Source organism: Chiloscyllium plagiosum, chromosome 40 (assembly GCF_004010195.1).
Source record: "Chiloscyllium plagiosum isolate BGI_BamShark_2017 chromosome 40, ASM401019v2, whole genome shotgun sequence".
NCBI lineage: Eukaryota > Metazoa > Chordata > Chondrichthyes > Orectolobiformes > Hemiscylliidae > Chiloscyllium > Chiloscyllium plagiosum.
In genome coordinates, this window is record NC_057749.1 from 12101900 (window position 1) to 12127005 (window position 25106).

The 25106-nt window shown below is 42.0% G+C and overlaps 1 protein-coding gene across 4 annotated transcripts in view; it reads right to left on the minus strand.

Annotated features, from left to right (window-relative positions):
• otud7a (OTU deubiquitinase 7A) overlaps positions 1–25106 on the minus strand; it is a 216497-nt gene that overhangs the window by 19071 nt on the left and 172320 nt on the right. For all 4 annotated transcript variants that reach the window (XM_043680340.1, XM_043680342.1, XM_043680339.1 and 1 more), the window contains 2 exons: positions 11613–11740; positions 3952–4101 (listed from right to left, as the gene is read on the minus strand). In XM_043680340.1, the coding sequence (XP_043536275.1) occupies positions 3952–4101; positions 11613–11740 (278 nt within the window). The remainder of the gene's footprint in view (positions 1–3951; positions 4102–11612; positions 11741–25106) is intronic.

Genomic DNA, 25106 nt, shown 5'->3' on the forward strand with positions numbered 1-25106 from the left:
ACTGTTGCAGGCAGAGCATTCCAAGCTCTTACTACTCTGAGTAAAGAACCTACCTCTGGTATCTATCCAATATCTGTCACCCCTCAATTTATAGCTACGTGCCATTGTGCTAGCCATTACCGTCCAAGGAAAAAGGCTCTCACTGTCCACCCTATCTAATCCTCTGATCATCTTATACGTCTCTATTAAATCATCTCTTAACCTTCTTCTAACGAAAGCAACTTCAAGTCCCTCTGCCTTTCCTCAAAACTCCTCCCCCTACATACCAGGCATTATCCTGTTAAATCTCCTCTGCACCCTTTTCAACGCTTCCACATTCTTCCTATAATGCAGCGACCAAAACTGTATGCAATGCTCAAGTGCGGCCGCACCTGCACTGCAACATGACTTCATGGCTATGAAACTCAGTCCCTCTACTAATAAAAGTTAACACACCATATGCTTTCTAAACAATCCTATCAACCTGGTGGCACCTTTCGGGGATCTATGCACATGGACAGAGATATCGCTGCTCATCCACACTATCAAGAATTTTACCATTAGCCCAGTACTCTGCATTCCTTCCAAAGTGAATCACCTCACACTTTTCCGCATTAAACTCCATTTGCCACCTCTCAGTTCAACTCTGCAGCTTATCTATGTCCCTCTATAACCTGCAACATCCTTCCGCACTGTCCACAACTGCACTCATCCAGGTCACTTATAAAAATGACAAACAGCAGTCACCCCAAAACAGATCCTTGCGGTACACCACTGGTAACTGAACTCCAGGATGAACATTTCCCATCAACCACCACCCTCTGCCTTCTTTCAGCTCACCAATTTCTGATCCAAACCACTAAATCACCTTTAATCCCATGCCTCTGTATTTTCTACAATAGCCTACGACGGGGAACCTTATCAAACGCTTTATTGAAATCCATACATACATTAACTGCTTTACCCTCATCCACCTGTTTGGTCACCTTCTCAAAGAACTCAGTAAAGTTAGTGAGGCACCTTTTTGTGACCTACCTTTCATAAAAACATGTTGATTATCCCCAAACCAAATTATTCACTTCGAGAGGAGTATAAATCCTCTCCCTTATAATCCTTTCCAAAACTTTGCCCACAACAGAAGCAAGGCTTCTGGTCTTTCATTACCAGGGTTGTCTCTATTCCCCTCCTGAACAAGGGGTCAACATTTGCTATCCTCCAATCTTCTGGCACTATTCCAGTGGACAATGATTACATAAAGATCAAAGCCAAAGGCTCTGCAATCTCCTCCCTGGCTTTCCAGAGAATCCAAGGATAAATCCCACCCGGCCCAGGGGACTTATCTATTTTCACACTTTCCAGAATTGTTAATACCTCCTCCTTATGAACTTTAATCCCATCTAGTCAAATAGCGTGCATCTCAGTATTCTCCTCAACAACATTGTCTTTTTCCTTTGTGAATACTGACGAAAAATATTCATTTAGCACCTCTCTTATCTCTTCGTACACCATGCACAATTTTCCACTACTGTCCTTGACCAGCCCTAATCTTACTCTAGTCATTCTTTTATTCTTGACATAACTAAAGAAAGCTTTAGGGTTTTCCTTTATCCTACCTGCCAATGACTTCTCATGTCCCCTCCTGGCTCTTGTTAGCTCTCCCTTTAGGTTCTTCCTAGTTAACTTGTAGCTCTCAAGCACCCTAACTGAGCTTTCACGTCTCATCTTTACACATGCCTCCTTCTTCCTTTTGACAAAAGATTCAACTTCTTTAGTAAACTACGGCTCCCTCGCTCGACCACTTACTCCCTGCCTGACAGGTACATACTTATCAAGGACAAGCAGTAGCTGTTCCTTGAACAAGTTCCACATTTCAATTGTGCCCATCCCCAGTAGTTTCCTTCCCCATCCTATGCATCCTAAATCTTGCCTAATCGCATCATACTTTCCTTTCCCCCAGCTATAACTCTTGCCCTGTGGTACATACCTATCCCTTTCCATTGCTAAAAGTAAACCTACTCAAATTGTAGTCACGATCACCAAAGTGCTTACCTACCTCCAAATCTAACACCTGACCTGGTTCATTACCCAGTACCAAATCCAATGTGGCCTCGCCCCTTGTCTACATACTGTGTCAGGAAACCATCCTGTACACATTAAAAAACTGACCCATCTAAATTACTTAAACTATAGTGTTTCCAGTCAATATTTACAAAGTTAAAGTCCCCCTAAACAAATACCCTGTTACTTTCGCTCCTTTCCAGAATCATCTTTACAATCCTTCTGTCTATATATCTGGAAGTTTTCAAAGGCTATAGAAAACACCCAAAACGGTGATCTCTCCTTTCCTGTTTCTAACCTCAGCTCGTACTACCTCAGTAGACGAGACCTCATCAAACATCCTTTCTGCCATCGTAATACTGACCTTGATGAGCAATGCCACACCTCCCCCTCTTTTTACCACTTTCCCTGATCTTACTGAAACATCGAAATCCCAGAACCTGCAACAACCATTCCTGTCCCTGCTATATCCAGGTCATAACACATAAGCCCTTCATCAGCAATGTGAAGGCAGAAGGAGGCTGAGAGATAAATAAGGGGGTGGGAACGCCCCATCTTTGCCTCAGGACCCTAGAACCACACGGTATCAATACTGACTTCACCAGTTTCCAATCTCCCAACCCCTCCCCTGCCTTATTCCGAACCAAATCCTACAGCTCATCACCACCCTCTTGACCTGACCTCCCTGTCCATCTTCCTTCCCACCTGCCCATTCCACCCTTCCCACTGACCTATCACAATCAGCTCCCGTCCTTGCGCCCCCCACCCCACATTCTGGATGCTCAAAACATCGACCCTCCTGCTCCTTGGATGCTGCCTGATCTGCTGTGCTCTTTCCAGTGCCACATTTTCAACTCTGACTCTCCAGCATCTGCAGTCCTCACATTTTCATATTCAGGGAGTAGGTGGATCGGCAAAAGAAGGGTTAAGGATGAGGGCAGTCTACTTCAAAATGGCAGTAATCAGGTCACACACTGGTGAGAAACTGCATTTTATCTCATGATGTTAAACAAGATTACAGATCCTATGAACTTACCGAAGATAATGTAAAACAATGTTAAAAGGGGCAACCTAAAACAGGTACTTACGGCAATATATAATTTAGATATCTATGCAAAGAAATAATCCTATTCTACAGCTTGTGCCCAGACAACTGAAACAATATAACCAGAAAAGGAAATGTAGAAGCAACTGATCGATCAAGAACAAATGCAACTCGAGTTGTTCCAGAGAATAGGACAGTATAGAAAAAAAGAAAATAAATAGGAACACTGGAAAACAGTGGACAAATCGAAGGTATTACAAATGTACAAGATTTCCATCAATATCTGGACAAAGATAACCATCTCTTCTCATTCACATACTGCCATTTCCAATATTTCCTGTTTTAGTAAAAAAAAAAGTGACACACTGAGATGGCTCTGCAAAGTATGACTATTATTTCGTAATCATTTCAGCACTTTGTTCTTTCAGTTCATGTCACTTGTCACTTGAAACATTTTAGTACCCAGTACAGATTTATAATGCCCTTCCATTATTATCTGTACTTAAAACACATTCTCCACAAATATAAGATAAGTTTTCATCTTTCCTCTGAATGCAAAACTCTTGCTGCAGTTGTAACTCAATCATCTCTTAGAGGTAAGAGTGCTACCACTCAGTTAAACTAAACTGCAACAATATTGAATCACATCAGTTGGCTAGAATTTTTACCTACTCATTTTTATAAGGACATTAATTGGTAGCATTGAGTAATTGAGTATCATCTTGTTCAGTCCAAGGTGGTGTTCAACAAACAGCTTCCTTGAAATTTTAATGTTATTTTTAAAGTGAAAAGTTTGTTTGAATATCTTTTAACTTGTACATATCAGTTGAGGTTTAAGCAATAAGCAAGAAAATGCATATATATAATACCTTGTTCCTGTTGCTGATCATTCTGTTCCATAGAAACCAGTGCAGAGAAATGGGCCTGATCATAGGCCAAGACTAAAGGTGAGCAGTGACATCTGTTAGGGGGTACTTCCAAAGGTAAGTAAATCCCTCCAAAAGGTATTGGCGCAAATGCTGCAAAAACAAAATAGCATAAACATTTCTTCAGCATACAGAACAGTAACATGTGAAATAATCAACTGTTACAGCAGAGCCATTTCAGAACTAAAGATTGACTTTAATGCTTCAGAAGGGCTTTACTTCACAGCCGTCTGATGGAGGATTCTACTTCAAATCCTAACTATTCTTATTTAGGTACTGACTGGACTGCTATGGATATAGAGCATTTTCTGTGATATCAGATTGTTGTTAGCTGAAACACTGACCACGTCGACAAGTAGGACGCTGTAAGAACACAGCAAGAACACAGCAAGCCAGGCAGCAACAGGAGGTAGAGAAGTCCGACTTTTCAGAAATGAAGATGGATTATATCATTGGCGTTGGAGTTCTCTACCTCCTGATTGCGGTGTTCTTCCAGCCTCCTGCTTGTCTATTTTGGATTCCAGCATCTGCAGGTTTTTTTTGTCTCTAATGAAGTACTGACGACAGCATTTATGGCATTCTGCACTGCAGCTCATTTGTATTTTGAAGAAACATCACAAAGTGCTAATAGTAAACAACTATATTCATTTTGGTGAAGAATTCTCTAACTTGTTGCTCAAGTTTAACTGGACCTTTAACAGTTTTAAATTATCAGTAATTTTTGGAACTACCTTGAAAAAAGCATCACTAGCATTGGTATTACTGGCTTTTACCCAGTTCCAATGAGATTAAAATATCAAAGTTTAAACTCTACGGAAAACAGCAAAGTAATTTGAAAACAGCAAATCTGCTATAAGCAAACGTCATTGTTTCAGGACTAGAGGAACAAGAGAAGGAACAACAGAATGATAAAAATATGGACATCTTACAATAATGAATTGGAATACATTTGACTCAAGCATTTGTCTGGTTTAACAAAACGTGTTGCTCAACAGCTGTCAACGAACATAAACTGAGTGACATCTTTTACTTTTACAAACAATGGACTAAATTGTAATAAAAACAGGAATTGCTGGAGAAACTCAGCAGGTCTGGCAGGATCTGTGGTGAGAAAGCAAAGTCAACATTTCAGGTCCAGTGAGTCTTTAAAAGTTCTGAACAAGGATCATTTCTCACCACAGATGCTGCCAGATTTGCTCCGTTTCTTCAGCTAAAGTATATAAACTCCACCTCTCCCTCCAACACAAACCGACTGTAAATATAACACAACATGGCAGGCAATATGACCTCTAATTTTACTCTTGCTGCATAGCAATATCTGGGCTCCAACTTCACCTTTATTTGTATATGGCTGAAGAAGTGGGAGGCAGATCTTGCACTTCTCCATATTAGTGTGCTGTGGCTCAGGATGAAAACACAATCAATTCACACATCAGCTGCTGTGAAACTTTAAAATACAAAGTGGAGAGTTTTTCCTCTGACACCATTACAAAGGGATCTTGATCAAATGGGTCAATGAGCTGAAAAATGACAGATGGAGTTCAATTTGGATAAGTACAAGGTATTGCATTTCGGTACAATAAACACAGGCAGGACTTATACAATTAACGGTTGGGACTTGGATGGTGTTGCAGAACAGAGAAGGACTTGGGTTCAGGTACACAATTCTTTGAAGTTTGCATCACATATAGACAGCGTGGATAAAAAGGTATTTAGCACGTTTGTCTTCATTGCTCAGTCCTTTGAGTACAGGGGTTGGGAAGACATGTTGCGGTTGCACAGGACATTGGTGAGGTCTCTTCTGGAGTACTGTGCGCAGTTCTGGTTGGCCAGTTGGAAGGATTTTATTAAGCTGGACAGGATTCACAACAGATCTACAAAGGATGCTGCCAGATATGGCTTGAGTTATAAAGAAAAGCTGAATAGACTGAGACTGGAACGTAGAAGGTTGAGAGGTAACCTTAACGAAATTTATAAAATCATAAGGGGTAAAGATAGGATTAATAGGTGGCGTTTTTTCCCCCCGAGGATAGGAAATTTCAAGACTAGGGGCACATTTTTAAGGTGAGAGGAGAGAGATTTAAGACAGACATGAGGGACTTTTTTTTAAACAAAGAGGATGGTTCGTATATGGAATGAATTTCCTGAGAAAGTGGTGGATGTCGGCACAGTTACAATGTTTAAAAGACACTGAGGTAAGTACATGAATGAGAAATGTAGGAAGGATGTAGGAGCAGGAAGGTGGGACTCGCTTAGCTTGAGATATGTTTGGCATGGTTGGACTGAAAGAGAAAGCGAGGACTGCAGGTGCTGGAGATCAGAGTTGAAAAGTGTGGTGCTGGAAAAGCACAGTAGGTGCAACAGCATCCAAGAAGTAGGAGAATCGACAGTTTGGACATAAGCCCTTCATTAGGAATGTGTGCGGTGGGGGGAGAAGGAAGAGAGAAGGGCGCTGAGACATAAATGGGGGTGGGGGGGGCGGAGGTAGCTGGGTGGAGGGTTGAGCGGACAGGTTAGACAGTTCAGACAGTTCAAGAGGGTGGTGCTGAGTTGGAGCGTTGGATCTGGGATGAGGTATGAGGAGGGGAGATGAGGAAACTGGTGAAATCGACGTTAATGCCGGGTGGTTAGAGGGTCCCAAAGCGGAAGAGGAGATGTTCTTATATGTCCTTGGCAGAGTGGGAAGGGGAATTGAAGTGGTCGGCCACAGGGCGGTGGGTTGCTTGGTCCGTGTGTCCCAGAGATGTTCCCTGAAACATTCCACAAGTTGGTGTCCTATCTCCCCAATATGGAAACCATCAAGAGTAACAGACGCAGGAAAATCTCTGCGGATGTTGAAGGATCCTTTGTGGCCTTGGATGGAGGTGAGGGGGATTAAACGTTGGACTGAAGGGTCTGTTTCTGTGCTGTATGACTCTAAGTGCTTAACTTTTATCTCAGAGTCATAAGAGATGTACAGCACGGAAACAGACCCTTCGGTCCAAACCATCCATGCCGACCAGATATCCCAATCCAATCTCGTCCTACCTGCCAGCACCCGGCCCATATCCCTCCAAACTCTTCCCATTCATATACCCATCCAAATGCCTCTTAAATGTTGCAATTGTACCAGCATCCACCACTTCCTCTGGCAGCTCATTCCATACACGTACCATCCTCTGCGCCAAAACGTTGGCCCTTAGGTCTCTTTTATATCTTTCCCCTCTCACCCTAAACCTATGCCCTCTAGTTCTGGACTCCCCGACCCCAGCGAAAAGACTTTGTCTATTTATCCTATCCATACCCCTCATAATTTTGTACTGTGACTCCACTTTCAAGGAGCTGTAAACCTGCATTCCAAGGTCTCTTTGTTCAGCAACACTCCCTACGACCTTACCATGAAGTGTATAAGCCCTGCTAAGACTTGCTTTTCCAAAATGCAGCACCTCGCATTTATCTGAATTAAACTCCATTTGCCACTTCTCAGCCCACTGGCCCAGATCCTGTTGTAATCTGAGGTAACCCTCTTCGCTGTCCACTACACCTCCAATTTTGGTGTCATCTGCAAACTTACCAACTGTACCTCTTATGCTCGCATCCTGGGACTTCGATGTTGTGGCCATTTTGGAGACATGGATAGAGCAGGGACAGGAATGGTTGTTGCAGGTTCCAGGATTTAGAAGTTTCAGTAAGAACAGAAGATGGTAGAGTGGGGGGGTGGCATTCTTGGTCAAGGACAGTATTACAGTTGCAGAAAGGATGTTTGGGGACTCGTCAATTGAGGTAGTATGGGCTGAGGTTACAAACACGAAAGGAGAGGTCACCCTGTTGAGAGTTTTCTATAGGCCTCCGAATAGTTCCAGAGATGCAGAGGAAAGGATAGCAAAGATGATTCTTAATAGGGGTGAGAGAGACAGGGTAGTTGTCATGGGGGACTTCAACTTTCCAAATATTGACTGGGAACACTATAGATGGGTCAGTTTTTATCCAATGTGTGCTGGAAGGCTTCCTGACACAGTATGTAGACAGGCCAAGAAGGGGCAAAGCCACATTAGATTTGGTACTGGATAATGAGCCCGGCCAGGTGTTAGACTTGGAAGTAGGTGAGCACTTTGGTGATAGCGACCACAATTCTGTTATGTTTAGTTTAGTGATAGAAAGGGATAGGTGTATACCACTGGGCAAGAGGTACAGCTGGGGGAAAGGCAATTACAATGCGATTAGGCAAGATTTAGGAAGCATAGGATGGGGAAGGAAACTGCAGGGGATGGGCACATTAGAAATGTGGACCTTATTCAAGGAAAAGCTCCTGTGTGTCCTAGATAAGTATGTACCTGTCAGGCAGGGAGGAAGGTGTAGAGCACGGGAGCAATGGTTTATGAAGGAAGTGGAATCTCTGGTCAAGAGGAAGAAGGCGGCTTTTGTTAGGGGGAGATGTGAAGGCTCAGTTAGGACGCTTGAGGGTTACAAGGTGGCCAGGAAAGACCTAAAGAGAGAGCTCAGAAGAGTCAGGAGGAGACATGAGAAGTTGTTGGCGGATAGGATCCGGGTAAACCCTAAGGCTTTCTATAGGTATTTAAGGAATAAAAGAATGACGAGAGTAAGATTAGGGCCAATCAAGGATAGTAGTGGGAAGTTGTGTGTGGAGTCAGAGGAGACAGGGGAAGCACTAAATGATTATTTTTCGACAGCATTCACTCTAGAAAACGACAATGTTGTCGAGGAGAATCCTGAGATACAGGCTACTAGACTAGGTGGGATTGAGGTTCACAAGGAAGAGGTATTAGAAATACTGCAGAGTGTGAAAATAGGTAAGTCCCCGGGCCGGATGGGATTTATCCTGGGATCCTCTGGGAAGTCAGGGAGGAGATTGCCCAGTCTTTGGCATTGACCTTTAAATCATCATTGTCTACAGGAATGGTGCCAGAAGACTGGAAGATAGCAAATGTGGTTCCCCTGTTCAAGAAGGGGAGTAGAGACAACCCAGGTAATTATAAACCAGTGAGCCTTACTTCAGTTGTTGGTAAAGTGTTGGAAAAGGTTATAAGAGATAGGATTTATAATCATCCAGAAAAGAATAATCTGATTAGTGACAGCACGGTTTTGTGAAGGGTAGGTCATGCCTCACAAACCTTACTGAGTTCTTTGAGAAGGTGACCAAACAGGTAGATGAGAGTAAATCGGTTGATGTGGTGTATACGGATTTCAGCAAGGCGTTCGAGAAGGTTCCCCACAGTAGCCTATTGTACAAAATGCGGAAGAATGGGATTGTGGGAGATAAAGCAGTTTGGATCAGTAATTGGCTTGCTGAAAGAAGACAGAGGGTGGCAGTTGATGGGAAAATGTTCATCCTGGAGTCCAGTTACCAGTGGTGTACCGCAAGGGTCAGTGTTGGGTCCACTGCTGTTCGTCATTTTTATAACGACCTGGATGATGGCGTAGAAGGGTGGGTTAGTAAATATGCAGACGACACTAAGGTTGGTGGAGTTGTGGATAGTGACGAAGGTTACAGAGAGACATAGATAAACTGCACAGCTGGGCTGAGAGGTGGCAAATGGAATTTAATGCAGACGAGTGTGAGGTGATTCACTTTGGTCAGAGTAACCGAAATGCAAAGTACTGGGCTAATGGTAAGATACTTGGTAGTGTAAATGAGCAGAGATCTTGGTGTCCAAGTACACAGATCCTTGAAAGTTGCCACCCACGTTGACAGAGTTGTTAAGAAGGCATACAGTGTTTTAGCTTTTATTAATAGAGGGATCGAGTTCCGGAACCATGAGGTTATGCTATAGTTGTACAAAACTCTGGGGCAGCCACACTTGTGGAGTATTGTGTACAGTTCTGGTCACCGCATTATAAGAAGGATGTGGAAGCTTTAGAAAGGGTGCAAAGCAGATTTACTAGGATGTTGCCTGGTACGAGGAAAGGCTGAGGGACTTGCAGCTGTTTTCATTAGAGAGAAGGTTGAGAGATGACTTAATAGAGACATACAAGATAATCAGAGGGTTAGATAAGGTGGACAGGGAGAGCCTTTTTGCAGCGATGGTGACGGCAAGCACGAGGGAGCATAGCTTTAAATTGAGGGGTGATAGATTTAGGACAGATGTCAGAGGTAGTTTCTTTACTCGGAGTAGTAAGGGTATGGAATGCTTTGCCTGCAACGGTAGTAGATTCACCAACTTTAAGTACATTTAAGTCGTCATTGGACAAGCACATGAACGTACATGGAATAGTGTAGGTTAGATGGGCTTCAGATTGGTATGACAGGTCAGCACAACATTGAGGGCCGAAGGGCCTGTACCGTTGTGGTCCTGTTCGCCGAGCTGGGAATTTGTGTTACAGACATTTCGTCCCCTGTCTAGGTGACATCCTCAGTGCTTGGGAGCCTCCTGTGATCTTTCCTCCGGCATTTGTAGTGGTTTGAATCTGCCGCTTCCGGTTGTCAGTTCCAGCTGTCTGCTGCAGTGGTCGGTATATTGGGTCCAGGTCGATGTGCTTATTGATTGAATCTGTGGATGAGTCCCATGTCTCTAGGAATTCCCTGGCTGTCCTGTTTGGCTTGTCCTGAAGAAGGGCTTATGCCCGAAACGTCGATTCTCCTGTTCCCTGGATGCTGCCTGACCTGCTGCGCTTTTCCAGCAACACATTTCCAGCTCTGATCTCCAGCATCTGCAGACCTCACTTTCTCCTCTTGTCCTATAATAGTAGTGTTGTCCCAGTCAAATTCATGTTGCTTGTCATCTGAGTGTGTGGCTACTAAGGATAGCTGGTCGTGTCGTTTCATGGCTAGTTGGTGTTCATGGATGCGGATCGTTAGCTGTCTTCCTGTTTGTCCTATGTAGTGTTTTGTGCAGTCCTTGCATGGGATTTCGTACACTACGTTGGTTTTGTTCATGCTGGGTATCGGGTCCTTCGTTCTGGTGAGTTGTTGTCTGAGAGTGGCTGTTGGTTTGTGTGCTGTTATGAGTCCTCGTGGTCGCAATAGTCTGGCTCAGTTCGGAAATGCTCCATGAACACAAACTAGCCACGAAACGACACGACCAGCTATCCTTAGTAGCCACACACGCAGATGACAAGCAACATGAATTCGACTGGGACAACACTACTATTATAGGACAAGCCAAACAGAGAACAGCCAGGGAATTCCTAGAGGCATGGCACTCATCCACAGATTCAATCAATAAGCACATTGACCTGGACCCAATATACCGACCACTGCAGCGGACAGCTGGAACTGACAACCGGAAGCTGCAGATTCAAACCACTATAAATGCCGGAGGGAAGATCACAGATACGCTTCACAGGAGGCTCCCAAGCACTGAGGATGTCACCAAGACAGAGGACGAAACGTCTGCAACATAAATTCCCAACTCGGCGAACAGAACCACAACAACGAGCACCCGAGCTACAAATCTTCTCACAAACTTGGAGGGCCTGTACTGTGCTGTAATGTTCTGCATTCTATGTAAATTTATCTGGTGCGTTACCATGTGTCAATTCTAAGGTTCCATAAGAATGGACATGACAGGTCACTCTAATTTCATTATGTTGTTTCACCTAGTGGAATACTGAAACATAGAAAAATTTACCTTGAAAGATTAAAACAAAAGAAAAGGCAGACTAACCTTCACCTCCCGAATCCCTTAGCATTGTATCTGCGACAACAACAATTGGTCTTCGTAATACATGAGCCAAAACAAAGACATGGAACTCCTCTAAACTTTCATAAACAGGATCCTCTGAATTATCCACACTGTGAATAAAAAGATTACCCAATGGTATTATACAAATTCTTCACAGTATCTTACAAATTCACAAGGTAAACCTTTCCTTTAAATCAAACTTTATCGTTCTTGTTCTAGTCAAGATGAAGGATACATGGAAGACGACTTTTAATTGCAGTATTCAATGTCAGCATCAAGCAGACCCAAATCAGGGAAAGCAAGGTGAGATGCAAACTAAATTTTTTTCCTCTTAGGTCATGAAGCGTCTCAGTATTAGCCTCATGTCTTTTTATTCTAATTCCAGACCAACAACAGGTATCCTTGTTAATTTGGAGTTATATCAGGGACAGTTTTGTGCTACGAGTCCACATCTTGAAGGAACTGGGCTCAGATTGTTTAAAAACATTTCACATAGGACTCTCACAGCTAGAACAGAGATGACTTTTCATTTAAACAATTTGGGCCGACATTTAATCCATTGAACCCCCAACCAAATTCTCAGACAAACATTTATTCTTTATGATTTATGGGTGCTAACATTTTCCTGTAAGCACTCTACCAACAGACACTTTTCAAGTTACTAAAGTTACCTCTGAATCTACAAATGGATACAGCTGGTAACATAAAACTTCTAGCATGAAATATACCTAATGAAAGAAACCTGTACATCTCAGACTTATGAATTGCAAAATGATACACATCTTTAAGTGAAGGTAATGCATTTGAGAATGACTCATGTTTGAAGAATTGACATAAGAGTATTTTGTCATCAGCTGAAATGCTTTCCATCCTGATGCTTGGATACTGCATTAATGACACAATTTTATTATGAGTCTTCCGTCATTTTAGGTTTTTCTCTCTCAGCACTGTGCACTGTTTTGCAGGTGTTAATGCTGCAGTAAGATGAGAAAGCATGGTCCAAGATAAATTGACCAGACGAATCCAGAGTATTGGGATTGGGAAGCTTAGAAAAACCAACAGAGGGCAATGAAAAAAGAAATGAGGAGGGAGAAGATTAAATAGGAGGGTAAGCTAGCCAGTAATATAAAGGAAGACTGTAAGAGTTTCTTTCGATATGTAAAGAGCAAAGGAAAGGGAAAAGTGGACACTGAGCCGCTGGAAAATGACACTGGAGTGTTAGTAGTGGGAAACAAGGAAATGACTGAGGAACTGAATAATTACTTTCCATCAGTCTTCACAGTGGAAGACATGAGTAATATCCCAAAGATTCAAGAGAGAGTGAGAGGGCAGCACTGATTATGGTGACCAACACCAAGGAGAATGTGCCAGAAAAACTGAACAGTCTGAAGGTGGATAAATCAACTGGATCATTTGGGCTAAGGGAGAAAGCTGAAGAGATAGTGGAGGCGTTAGCAGTGATCTTTCTGGAATCGTGACAAACAGGAAGGGTCCCAAAGGACTGGAAAAATGCTAATGTAACACCCCTATTTAAAAAGAGAGTAAGGCAAAAGATGGAAATTTACAGACCAATTAGCCTAAACTTGATCGTGGGTAAGTTCCTGGAATCCATTGTGAATGATGAGCTTGCTGAATACTTGGAAGTATACGGTAAAATAGGGCAAAGTCGGCATGGTTTCATCAGGGGGTGGTTATGCCTGACCAATCTGTTAAAATTCTTTAAGGAAGTAATGAGCAGGTTAGACCAATGGAGAGCCAATGGATGTTATCTACCTGGATTTCAAGAAGGTCTTTGACAAGGTGCTGCACAGGAGGCTGAGTAAGATAAAGGCCCAAGTTGTCAGGGGCAAGGTGATGGTGTGGATAGACACCTGGCTGTCTGGCAGAAAGCAGACAGTGGGGATAAAAGGGTCCTTCACAGGATGGCAGCTAGTGACAACTGGTGTTCTGCAAGGCTAAGTGTTGGGATCACAATGTTTCACTTTGTACATTAACGATCTAGATGAAGAAACTGAGGGCATTCTAGCTAAGTGTGCAGACAATACAAAGATGGGTAGAGGGGCAGGTAGCATTGAAGAGGCGGGGAGGCTGCAGAAGAATTTGGAGAGGTTAGGAGAGTAGGCAAAGAAGTGGCAGATGGAATACAACATTGGAAAGTGTGGGGTCATGCACTTTTGTAGGAAGAATAGAGGCTTGGACTATTTTCTAAATGGGGAGAAAATTCAGAATTCTGAAGTTCAAAGAGACTTGGGAGTTCTCGTCCAGGATTCTCTCAAAGTAAACTTGCAGGTTGAGTCAGTAGTTAGGAAGGCAAATGCAATGATGGCATTTATTTTGAGGGTACTTGAATATAAAAACAGGAATATACTTCTGTGGCTCTGCAAGGCTCTGGTCAGACCACATTTAGAGTATTGTGTGCAGTTTTGGGCTCCAGATCTCATGGCCCTGGAGCATGTTTAGAGGAGGTTCACAAGAATGGTCCCAGGAATGAAAAGCTTAACTTACAAGGAATGTTTGAGCACTCTGGGATTATACTCAAAGGAGTCCAGAAGGATGAGGGGGGACCTGATTGAAGCTTCCAGAATACTGAATAGCCTGGACAGAGTGGATGCTGGGAAGATTTTCCATTGGTAGGAGAGATGAGGACCCGAGGGCACAGTTTTAGAGTAAAGGGAAGACCTTTTAGAATAGAGGTGAGGAGAAACCTCTTCAGCCAGAAAGTGGTGAATCTATGGAATTCATTGCCACAGTAGAGGCCAGGTCACTGAGTATATTTAAGACTGAGATAGGTAGGTTTTTAATTATCATGGGGATTGATGGTTATGGGGAGAAAGTGGGAGAATAGGGTTGAGAAACTGATCAGCCATAATTGAATGGTGGACCAGACTGTGTGGGCTGAATGGCCTAATTATTGCTCCTACGTCTTATGATCTTATTTTCAACTCCTTTCCCAAGGGTGCAACCTGAACTCCACTCTCATACCTTCACCATGATTGTTTATGGTCAATTTGAAATAAACTGTTCAAAGTTTGAGAAGTAAACCAACATTGCACTATCCCGAGCTCATGATCCTTATATGAAAGTAACAGCAGAATGTATTCTGTTGCCCATTAATGCCAGCAGGGAAACATTTTCGCAAGTGCTCCAGTGATTTTACTCCTCCAAATACATGCTGAAAGTAGGTTTCCTCCTCCAAAAGCAGTAGCATTCAGACAATAAGAGGATGAAGAGCCTCTTCAGCAGTTTACATTCTTATTTTATAGAACAGTACTACAAAATTAAATGAGATTATGTGCACAATTTCTACTCATGACATATTCTGTCCATTGTCACAGCTACCTTTAATTCGTCTGCTTACTAAGAAATCTCACAGACAATGAAATACTGAAATAATTACCTAAACTTCATGCATGAACCAACCAAAATAAGACCCCTCAAGTAAGCAAGCTAAACCTTTCAACTCAGAGGGAGAACTAGCTATTTGGATACTGGCTCAAAAGGTAGAAGACAGAGTGGTGATGGAGGGTTGCTTGTCAGACTGGAGGCCTGTGACCAGTGGTGTGCCACAAGGATCGGTGCTGGGCCCTCTGCTTTTCGTCATTTATATAAATGATCTGGATGTGAACATTGGTTATTAAGTTTGCAGATGACACCAAAATTGGAAGTATAACGGACAGCGAAGGTTAACTCAGAGGAAGAAGGGATCTTGTCAGATGGGAGGAATTGGGAGGGGTGTTGCATTTTGGAAAAGCAAATCAGGGCAGGACTTATACATTTAATGGTAAGGGTCTGAGGAGTGTTGCTGAACAAACAAATCTTGGAGCACACATTCATAGTGCCTTGAAGGTGGAGTTGAAGATAGATAGGATAATGAAGTCAGAATTTGGTATGCTTTCCTTTATTGGTCAGTGCATTGAATACAGGAGTTGGGAGGTCAAATTGCAGCTGTACAGGACATTGGTTAACCTACTTTTAGAATACTGTGGGCAATTTTGGTCTCCCTGCTATAGGAAGGGTGTTGTGAAACTTGAAAGGATTCAGAAAAGATTGCTTGGATTGGACATTTTGAATTATAGGAAAAGGTTGGATAGGTTGGGGCTATTTTCCCTGGAGGGTCGGAGGCGGAGGGGTGATCTTATACACGTTTATAAAATCATAAGGGGCATAGATAGGATGAATAGACAGGGTCCTTTCCCTGGCATGGGGGAGTTCAAAACTGAAGGGCATAGGTTTAAGCTGAGAGGGTGGTATGTGTATAGAATGAGCTGCCAGAGGAAGTGATGGAGACTGACACAATTACAACATTTAAAGACACCTGGAAAGGTATATGAATAGGAAGGGTTTGGAGGGATAGGGTCAAATGCTGGCAAATGGGACTAGATTTATTTAGGTATCAGGATCAGTTAGTTATTCCAAATCATCCAAGGCAATAATAAAACATTCAACAAATATTCTGGGACTTCTTTCACCAGTAGCTGGAATTCCAGACAGTGAAGGGCTGTACATGGATGATATCACCATTTTCTGCTTGGATCTGCTGTCAGCGTGTAGGCTCATAAGCATCTCTGACCAGTTTGAACTGGCAGCCAAGTTAAATTGAGCTAACAATGAGGCCATGTCCTTTGGGAATGAGGCTGACTGATCCTTTATACCCTTCACCATTAGGATAAATTATCTAAAGGTGCTGGGCAAATAGGTTGGAGGGGCTGGGGTGTGCACCAAAATGTGGGGGCAGTGTATGATGAAGATGAGGCAGAAACTGGGCAGCTGGAAGCATTGCTCCATATCCATTGCGGGTAAAATCCTGGTCATCAGGTAGGAGGTATTCTTGGTATTATAATAGGTCTAGCCTATTACCTAGGTTTGCACTGCTGTAGTCATCCAAGCCATTTTCCATTTCATCTGGAGGTCAAAGATGGACCGAATCCAAAGGGATACCATATATAATGCTCATGAAGAGCAGGGAAGAAGAATGTACACAACACCACCTTCATCCTGATGGCCACTTTCATGGCGACTGCATCAAGCTGTGTGTACACCCTCAGTAGGCAAGCATCAAGTGTCACTACGTACTGAGCTTCTACCAGTCCCTAGTGTCACGAAGGATGGTCCTGACCTCGTTGCCATGGAATACTCCAAGTACTTGGATCATTCCATTTTATCTGTCATTTATGGAGAAATTTGCAAAGATAAACACCTTTGACCACGAGTCCATTAGGAAGTAGCGAGCACGCACCATCCTTGAGACCCTGCAGGAAAAGGAGTGCGTGGATCCTGTCAGGTGGTTCCCTGAGCAAACCGTCAAAGTCATTTGGCAGAATGCCTCATTGCCAGAATTTTTCAACAAGCAATAAGACACCACTTGGCTGGTGGTGAGAAGGTCACGACTTGTCAGATCCTTTGTGTACACCCGGACTCTCTGTGCCACCTCATGTTGCCCTCAAAGCACCTAAGTAGTTTCTTTTTTTGGGGGGGGGTTAATGAGACTGTCACACAAGTCCTTCTGAAATGTGTCTATGCTGAGGAAGTCTAAAGAGAGGTGCTGTAGTTTTGTCAAGGTTCATCTTTGATGCAAGATTCTGTGCTCTAAACGTGGTGAAAGACACTCTTCATTCTGCCCAAATGTGTTGACCTTCCAATGCAAAAAGTTGACACCAATCAAATGTTGCAGACTGGCACATTCCAAGATCTAGGACTACATGCTGAAGGACACACTAAGCTTAAGGCAGCCACCACAGTCGAAGGTCTTTCTACCAACATAAAACGAGGGTCCATTCAGTTATCAGACACTCTTGAGAGCCTCAAATACATGTAAAGAGTTTCTTACTTAATTAAAAATTGCCTTTGGTTTTGTTGTGACTATAGAGAAATTATACACAACTATCGATCAATTTTGTTGTAGCTTGTCTTTGAGGGGTGTTACAACGTGACCTATATAATGCTAGAGACTTAACTACACTATCTACCCACTGAACTTTGGTTAAATCATGGTCAAATTTTCATAGAATGCCTACAGTGTGAAAGCAGGCCATTCAGCCCAAATCCACACCGACTCACTGAATATCATTCCATCTAGCCTCACCCCCCCCTTCCCCCCGCATCTTACCCCGTAACCCTGCATTTCTCATAGCTAATCCACTTAACCTACACATCCATGGACACTGTGGGCAATTTAGCATGGCCAATTCACATAACCTGCACGTCTTTGGACTGTGGGAGGAAACCCATGCAGATACGGGGAGAGTGTGCAAGCTCCAGACAGACAGTTGCCCAGGGGGAATGAAATCAGGGTCCCTGGTGCTGTGAGACAGTAGTGCTTACCACTGAGCTACCATGCCACCCCCCTTTCTCCAGTACATTGATGACATGATTGGCGCTGCTTTGCTCTGTTGCTCAAAATTGGAAAAATTCATCAATTTCACTTCCAATTTCCATGCTATACTCAGCTTCAGAGCCCTCTATGACTCTTCCCTCCCCTTCCTCGACATTTGTTTCCATTTCTGGGGATAGACTGATCCCCGACACAGACTACAAGCACACCAACTTCCACAGTTACCTTGACTGTATATCATCACACCATACTTCCTGTAAGGACTCCATCTCATTCTCCCAGTTTCTCAGTCTCCATTGCATCTGTTCTGCTGATGCCACTCTCCATGGGGGGGCCCCTAAAAATACCCGCCATTTTCCTCAGTTGAGGATTCCTCACTAAGTGGTGGACATGAACCTGAGCTGTGTTCAACCCACCTGCTCTCACTCCTTCCTTTCTCTCCCACAACAACAATAGGGTTCCGCTGGCCCTGACTTAGCACCCCAGTAGCCTTCACATCCAAAGGATTGTAAGTCGCCATTTTCGTCACCTCCAAAGGGATACTATGATCAGAAATATTTTCCCCTCTCTTCCTTTGTCAGCATTCTACAGGAACCGTTCCTTCTGGGACACTCTACCAGACTCCTCCTCCACTCCCAACATGTCCTTGCACTTCCACAGCACCTGCAATCGCAAAAGACATAATATCTGCCTGTTTCTCCATCCAGGGCCCTAGACATAGCTTCCAAATGAAGCAGCGATTGACCTCTACTTCATTCAAACTAGTCTCTGGGTAATTACTGTTCACAATGTGGGTTTCTCTATACTGGGGAGGTAAAATACAGGCTGAGTAACTGCTTTACACTCTGTCCACAAAAATGACCCCGAGCTTCCAACTGCCTGCAACTTATTATTCAGCTTTTCTTCTGTCCTGGCCTTCTATCCATAATCTCCCTGTTTATCAACTCCTTTCATAACTGCTTCTTGGCTCCATCTCCACCTATCCTGTAACAGGTAGATTTTAATTTAAGCAAGTGTGAGGTTATCCATTTCGTACCAAAGGAGGATAGATCACGGTACTTCTTAAAAGACACACAGTTAAATACTGTGGATCTCCAATAAGATTTGGGGATTAAGGTGCATAGCTCTTTAAAATGTCATAAACAGATGCAGAAAATTGTTAAGAAGGCGAATGGAATGTTGGCCGTCGAATCTATGGAGCTGGAGATTAGGGGTGCAGACATTAAGCTGCAGTTATACAAAACCCTAGTTATATCCTACTTGGAGCACTGTGAACAGATCTGGGCACCACACCTTAGGAAGGTTGTTTTAGACTTGGAGGGGGTTCAGCACAGGTTTACAAGGATGATAATCGGACTTCAGGGGTTAAGTTATGAGGAGAGATTAGGTAAGTTAGGCCCAGAATTTAAAAGTTTAAAAGGCGATCTAAGAGGGTATGAACAGGGAAAGACAGGGCAGATAAACTTTTTCCTGGTTGAAGATTCTAGAACCAGGGGCATAGCCTAAGAATGAGGACCAGGCCATTCAGAAGAGAAGTTTTTTTTAAATCAGACAAGGGTATCAAGGGTTACGAGCCCAAAGTAGGAATATGAAATTAGACCACAGATCAGGTATGATCCTACTGAATGGTGGAGCAAAATTGAGGGCCGGAATGGCCTACTCCTGCTCCTATGTTCCTCAGATGACTGGCCTGTATTTACTGGGCTTATCCTTACACCCTTCTTTGAACAGATATGTAATATTTAGAATTCTTCAGTTCTCCGGTAAATTTAATGGGAATATATGATTAAAAAAACTAAAACAGATCCCTCCCATGCCTAGGATCAGCCTGCTGAACTTTCTCGGGACTGGTACCAATGTCAATATATCTTTCCTTAAATAAGTGAACCAAAACTGTTCACAGTATTCCAGCTGTGGTCTAATGAAAGCCTCAGCTCCATCAGCTTTCTCACTCAGACATCTCTAGCGATTTTATCTTCCACCTTCTGACTTACAGGTACTACTAGAATGATTTTTCAGTTTTCTATAGAGAAGACTAATGTTATTTCATTTGTCACTTAGAGTCATAGAGATGTACAGCACGGAAACAGACTCTTTGGTCCAACTCATCTATGCCGACCTGATATCCCAACCCAATCTAGTCCCATATGCCAGCACCTGGCCCATATCTTTCCACACCCTTCTTATTCATATATCCATCCAAATGTCTTTTAAATGTTGCAATTGTACTGGCCTCCATCACTTCCTCTGGCAGCTCATTCCATACACGTACCACCCTCTGTGTGAAAATGTTGCCCCTTAGGTCTGTTTTATATCTTTCCGCCTTTGTCTATTTATCCTATCCACGCCCTTCATGATCGTACAAACCTCTTTAAGGTCACCCGTCAGCCTCCAACCCTCCAGGAAAAACAGCCCCAGTCTATTCAACCTCTCCCAAAGCTCAAGTCCTCCAACCCTGGCAAAATCCTTGTAAATCTTTTCTGAACACTTTCAAGTTTCACAACATCTTTCCAATAGGAAGGAGACCAGAACTGCACACAATATTCGAACAGTGGCCTAACCAATGTCCTGTACAGTTGCAACAAGACCTCCCAACTCCTGTACTCAATACTCTGAATTATGAAGGAAAGCATTCCAAACGCCTTCTTCATTATCCTATCTACCTGCGACTCCACTTTCAAGGAGCTTAACTTTATTATTCAATAATAATTCCCCATTTTCCCTTTCTAGCGGCGCAACAGTCACATTATTTCCTTTGCAAATGTAGAAATTTGCCAGTTACAGGACCCTGATTACAATTCTTTGCTTTCCTACTTCATCTATTAGTACCAATGAGCAGCCCAGCCTTAAAGAGACTGTTGGAAGGTGCTCAAAAAAAACCCCTAAACTTCTGCTAGGTCTATCAACGTCTGCCTGCTTGTTGGCCAGAAATGTCCCCTCCAATCACATACCCATCTGTGGGCTTAGCTTGACACCTGACCAAATTCCTGCCCTCCTATTACCTGTGGCGAGCAATACAGCCTCTACTTGGTTTCAATGGCTTGCAAGATGTTCATGCCAGCAGTCAGGTGAAAAGGTAAAATTGCTCCCATTTAACTTTTAACAAGAATTTAACATTTATTCATAATCAACACATATGTTAACCATGATTCAGAGGACTTAATGTTGCCTCAAAATATTTGGATTCAAGTCCCCATTCAAAAGGCTTAAGCCCACCATCCAGGCTAAAACTCCAATGCTGCACTTTTAGACATGCCACCTTTCAGATGAAATATTAAAATAAGGCACTGTTATCTTTAATTAGACATAAAAGATCCTATGGCAGTATTAGAAGTTCTCATGTGCTGCTACAAGTTTGTTCCTCAATGTCATCAGTAGAAATGTGAGAGTTTGCTGCACAGAGCTTTGATGTTGTGCTTACTTATATTACCACTGTTATTATACTTCAAAAGGATTTCATTTCTCATGATGTGGTTTAGAATGTCCGAAAGTTATGAGAAGTGCAAGATAAATGCAAGTTTGTTTTTCTTTCAAAACTTAACATGGGGAAACTGAAGTAACTCAATTTTACTCTTAACACCAGTATAAGTACTAGACTTTTTGATCATACTGAGCTCAGGATAGGATTAACCTAGGTTTATGATTCAATGCGTATTTCCTATGAAATAAACCATTTACTACTTTTTGAATTGAAAGAGATTTTTTTCATAAAACTAAATGGTCACTTCACAGGTTAGAATCAATAGAAATGCCAAAACAGAACATATGTATGCCATTCTGTTCAACATTTTAGAAAATATCATACTGCACCGAATAACAGAAGCAGGAGCCCCCCTATTCTACTTCCAAACTGTGCTGTTGATTTAACTGGTCTCAGCTATGGCCACGGGAAAGGACACAGATGAGAGGAGGAAATTAGTGAGATCTCCCTCACCTTGGAAATTGCATTTGTCAAAATATCTAGTAAGGATAAAACAGGTTTAGTCTTCTATGGTCAAATATCCCACCTAGCCTGAATTTTAAAATGGGCATTACGGAAGGTACTGGAGGATGGCTGGCACCTGTGGAACTGTTGGCCAAGGTGAGTCAGCATCTTTGACGGGGAGAAATAGAGAAAGAAAGAAAACAGAAACAATTGGGTGAAGAAAACAGAACACAATAGGTAATTAACTGGATCGCTAACTAACAATGATGTATATATATATATACAATCTGCTTTTGCAAATAAAAAAAACTGATATTCATATCTTGAAGCCCCAAAAATTCACTTGAGACAGTTAAGTGTAGAACTAAATGTGATGTGTATTGCAACAGAGTAAGATTAAAGTGAAACAAAAATGGATGATGCAAAGACACCTACCCTAAACTATACAATGGTGAGCCACTATTGTCCACACCATGTTACACTACAATGAAACTCAGAATGCACTAACCACAGCTAACAAAGCATACCTTTTCTTTTTCCTGTTTATTTTGCATCTATTTTGATATACTGTTCTGCTTTACCAGTAAACAATCAGAAGGGGACAAACACTTTCCCTAGTTGAACAGCCTGATCCTCACCATCTCAGCTTATACATGAAAAAGATAATTCAGGGAAAGTACAGAGGAAGACTGATCCCTGTGCAATTATAACCCAGCAGGAATCAGTGAGGAAAGATAAATAAATAAATAATGCTTGCATCCATAGCAACATTATGGATAATTACTCAATTCCAGTTTACAGTTCTAATCTATTGCTTGATGTTATTGGTGGCTATTAGCTTTTCAACAGCTGGTTAATATATAACATCCAGTCGGTGTGTCAGGACTATGCAAATATAATGATGCCGCATTGTATTCTAACATCTCAATCTAGCAAACAATGTGGGAAAAGATTTATTACTACAACTACAATAGATAAATGAAGGTAAAATACTGAGAAAAGGGGAGCATCAAACTGTCCAATTAAATGTAGCTGCAGTGTTCCTTAGAGTTTACTTTGGCTCTTTTAGAATTAGTAAGAATCATTTTACTAACCCTCAAATATCGTGCAATTATATCATAACACAAAACCATTTGAAACAAACTTTTATGATAATGTTAATTAAATCTTGGGACAGACTGGCTGAGGAAGGAAAAGCCTTATTTGCAAATGAAAATATACCATTCAAGTTTTTCTTGATAAATTATAATATTAATTTAATAATATACAAAGTCAGTTATCATAGTCCAAGACAACCACAGGACTGCTTCCTCATTTGAGAAAGATGACTGGCGGTGAGCTTAACCAGAGGGTCACCATGCTGCAGGTAAAGAGGGAACTCGAGAAGAAGGGGCCTTTATGGTGACCTCGGCTCATACAGGAATAGAATCTGCACTGACGGCGCCACTCTGCATCACAAACAAACACCCAACCAACTGAGCTGATTGGCTCTCACTGATAACTATTTAATCAACATAATCAGTGTCCCAATATGCAGTGGAATCTAAAATGTATACGTTCAAGTCTATGTTTCTAACAGAATGAACTATTTTTGACAGGCATAGTGTGGAAGTAGAATAAACAAGGAATTGTTCAGAAAACAACCTTTACATAGAATGAAAGATTTATTATCGACCTTTCAAGTCCTCAGGACCTCAACTTCTTGAGTCATTTAGGTATTGTTGAAATCTAGTCAGTGTTACCATGTAGAGAAATACAGCAGCTAATTTGAACATAATCAACACCCAAAACTAGTAACTAAATGGTCAGAAAATATGTTTTTATTATGTAGCTTTGGGAAAATTAATCAGCATTAACATTAAGGGTAACCTCTTGTATTTCTTAATAGTACCGTGGGATCCTGAAGTCAATTGGTTCAAAATCCCATTTAAAAGATGGGATCACTAGACGTGATGAGGTTATGTGCAGTCGCCGCTGCACAGTGTTTTGAAGTCATGATCTTGAGAATCAGGGAATTGTGTTCCCACTGAGCCAAGGTGACTTATTATATTAATCATGTCAATTCATTTTCTTATGTTTTACGCACTTTCCCTCTTTTGCCCAACATTATAGTATGCTCCTCTATAAATTATTAGTATTCAGCATTTTTTTACAATGTGCATTGCTGTTAATGTACAACACATTGGAACAATGGCCCTTTGAGCTCTCTCTGCCATTCAATAAGATTATGGCTGATCTGATTTTAATCTCAAATCTACATTGCTGCATATCCCTGATAATCTTTCATCACCTTAGTCATAAGAATTTTTCTGCTGTGCAAGATTCTGCATCTACTGTCTTTTGAATCAATCCTCAGAAAAATATTTCATCTCTGATTTAAATGGGTACCCCTTTCTTTATTTTTAAGCTGTAGTTAGGTTGGCCAGGTGGACCTTATCGAGAACGAGTTTCCTCTCTGGGGCTGCTAACCTGGGCAATCAGGGAATGCTGGCTGAGGGATATAAATAGGAGTCTGACTTGCTCTGAGCTAGCTAGTCAGAGTCGATATGCTTACTGTGCATGTACAAATAAAGTGGTGATGGGATACCAATCTCTGTGGAGGTATTTCAAGTTACTAACCTAAAATTTACTGCATTAGCTGGAATGTTAAACAAAGTTAAATGAAAATGAGAAGGAGAAAACATATGATGCTTGGTGATGTCCTAATGATTAGGAGGTCACTGGTTTTAAACTGTTTCAATGTTTTGTTAAAAACATGTTAAGAGCCAGTGCTGCAACTCAGCAGTAATGGACTGAAGTGTTACAATAACTCTGGAAAAGCTGAAGTTTGTTTAAAACAGATATAGCAAATTAAATGTGATAATGTGGACTACTTATCAGCTGAATAAATAATACCGAAGATAGGATAAAGACTGCAAATACTCGGCTTCTCTGTTTGGAAAGAGTGAAAAATAAGCTTGTCTCAAAAATTAACTAGCTTGGGAAGGAGGAGTTCAACCAATGGCTAGAAGTTGAGATGGCATAGTCTGATCACCTGCTCTGGCCAGATCTTCGGAAAAGTCCACATAAAAGGGTTCACTTGTGATTATAAGCATTGTATGGGTGATTGTTGTGGTATCTTCTGTAGTACCTTTTTAGGTATATTCCATTATTAGAACTGCCTGGTGTTGTTGATATCCACAGTAAACTGATGCACCGGATAAAAATGAGAATAGAAGTC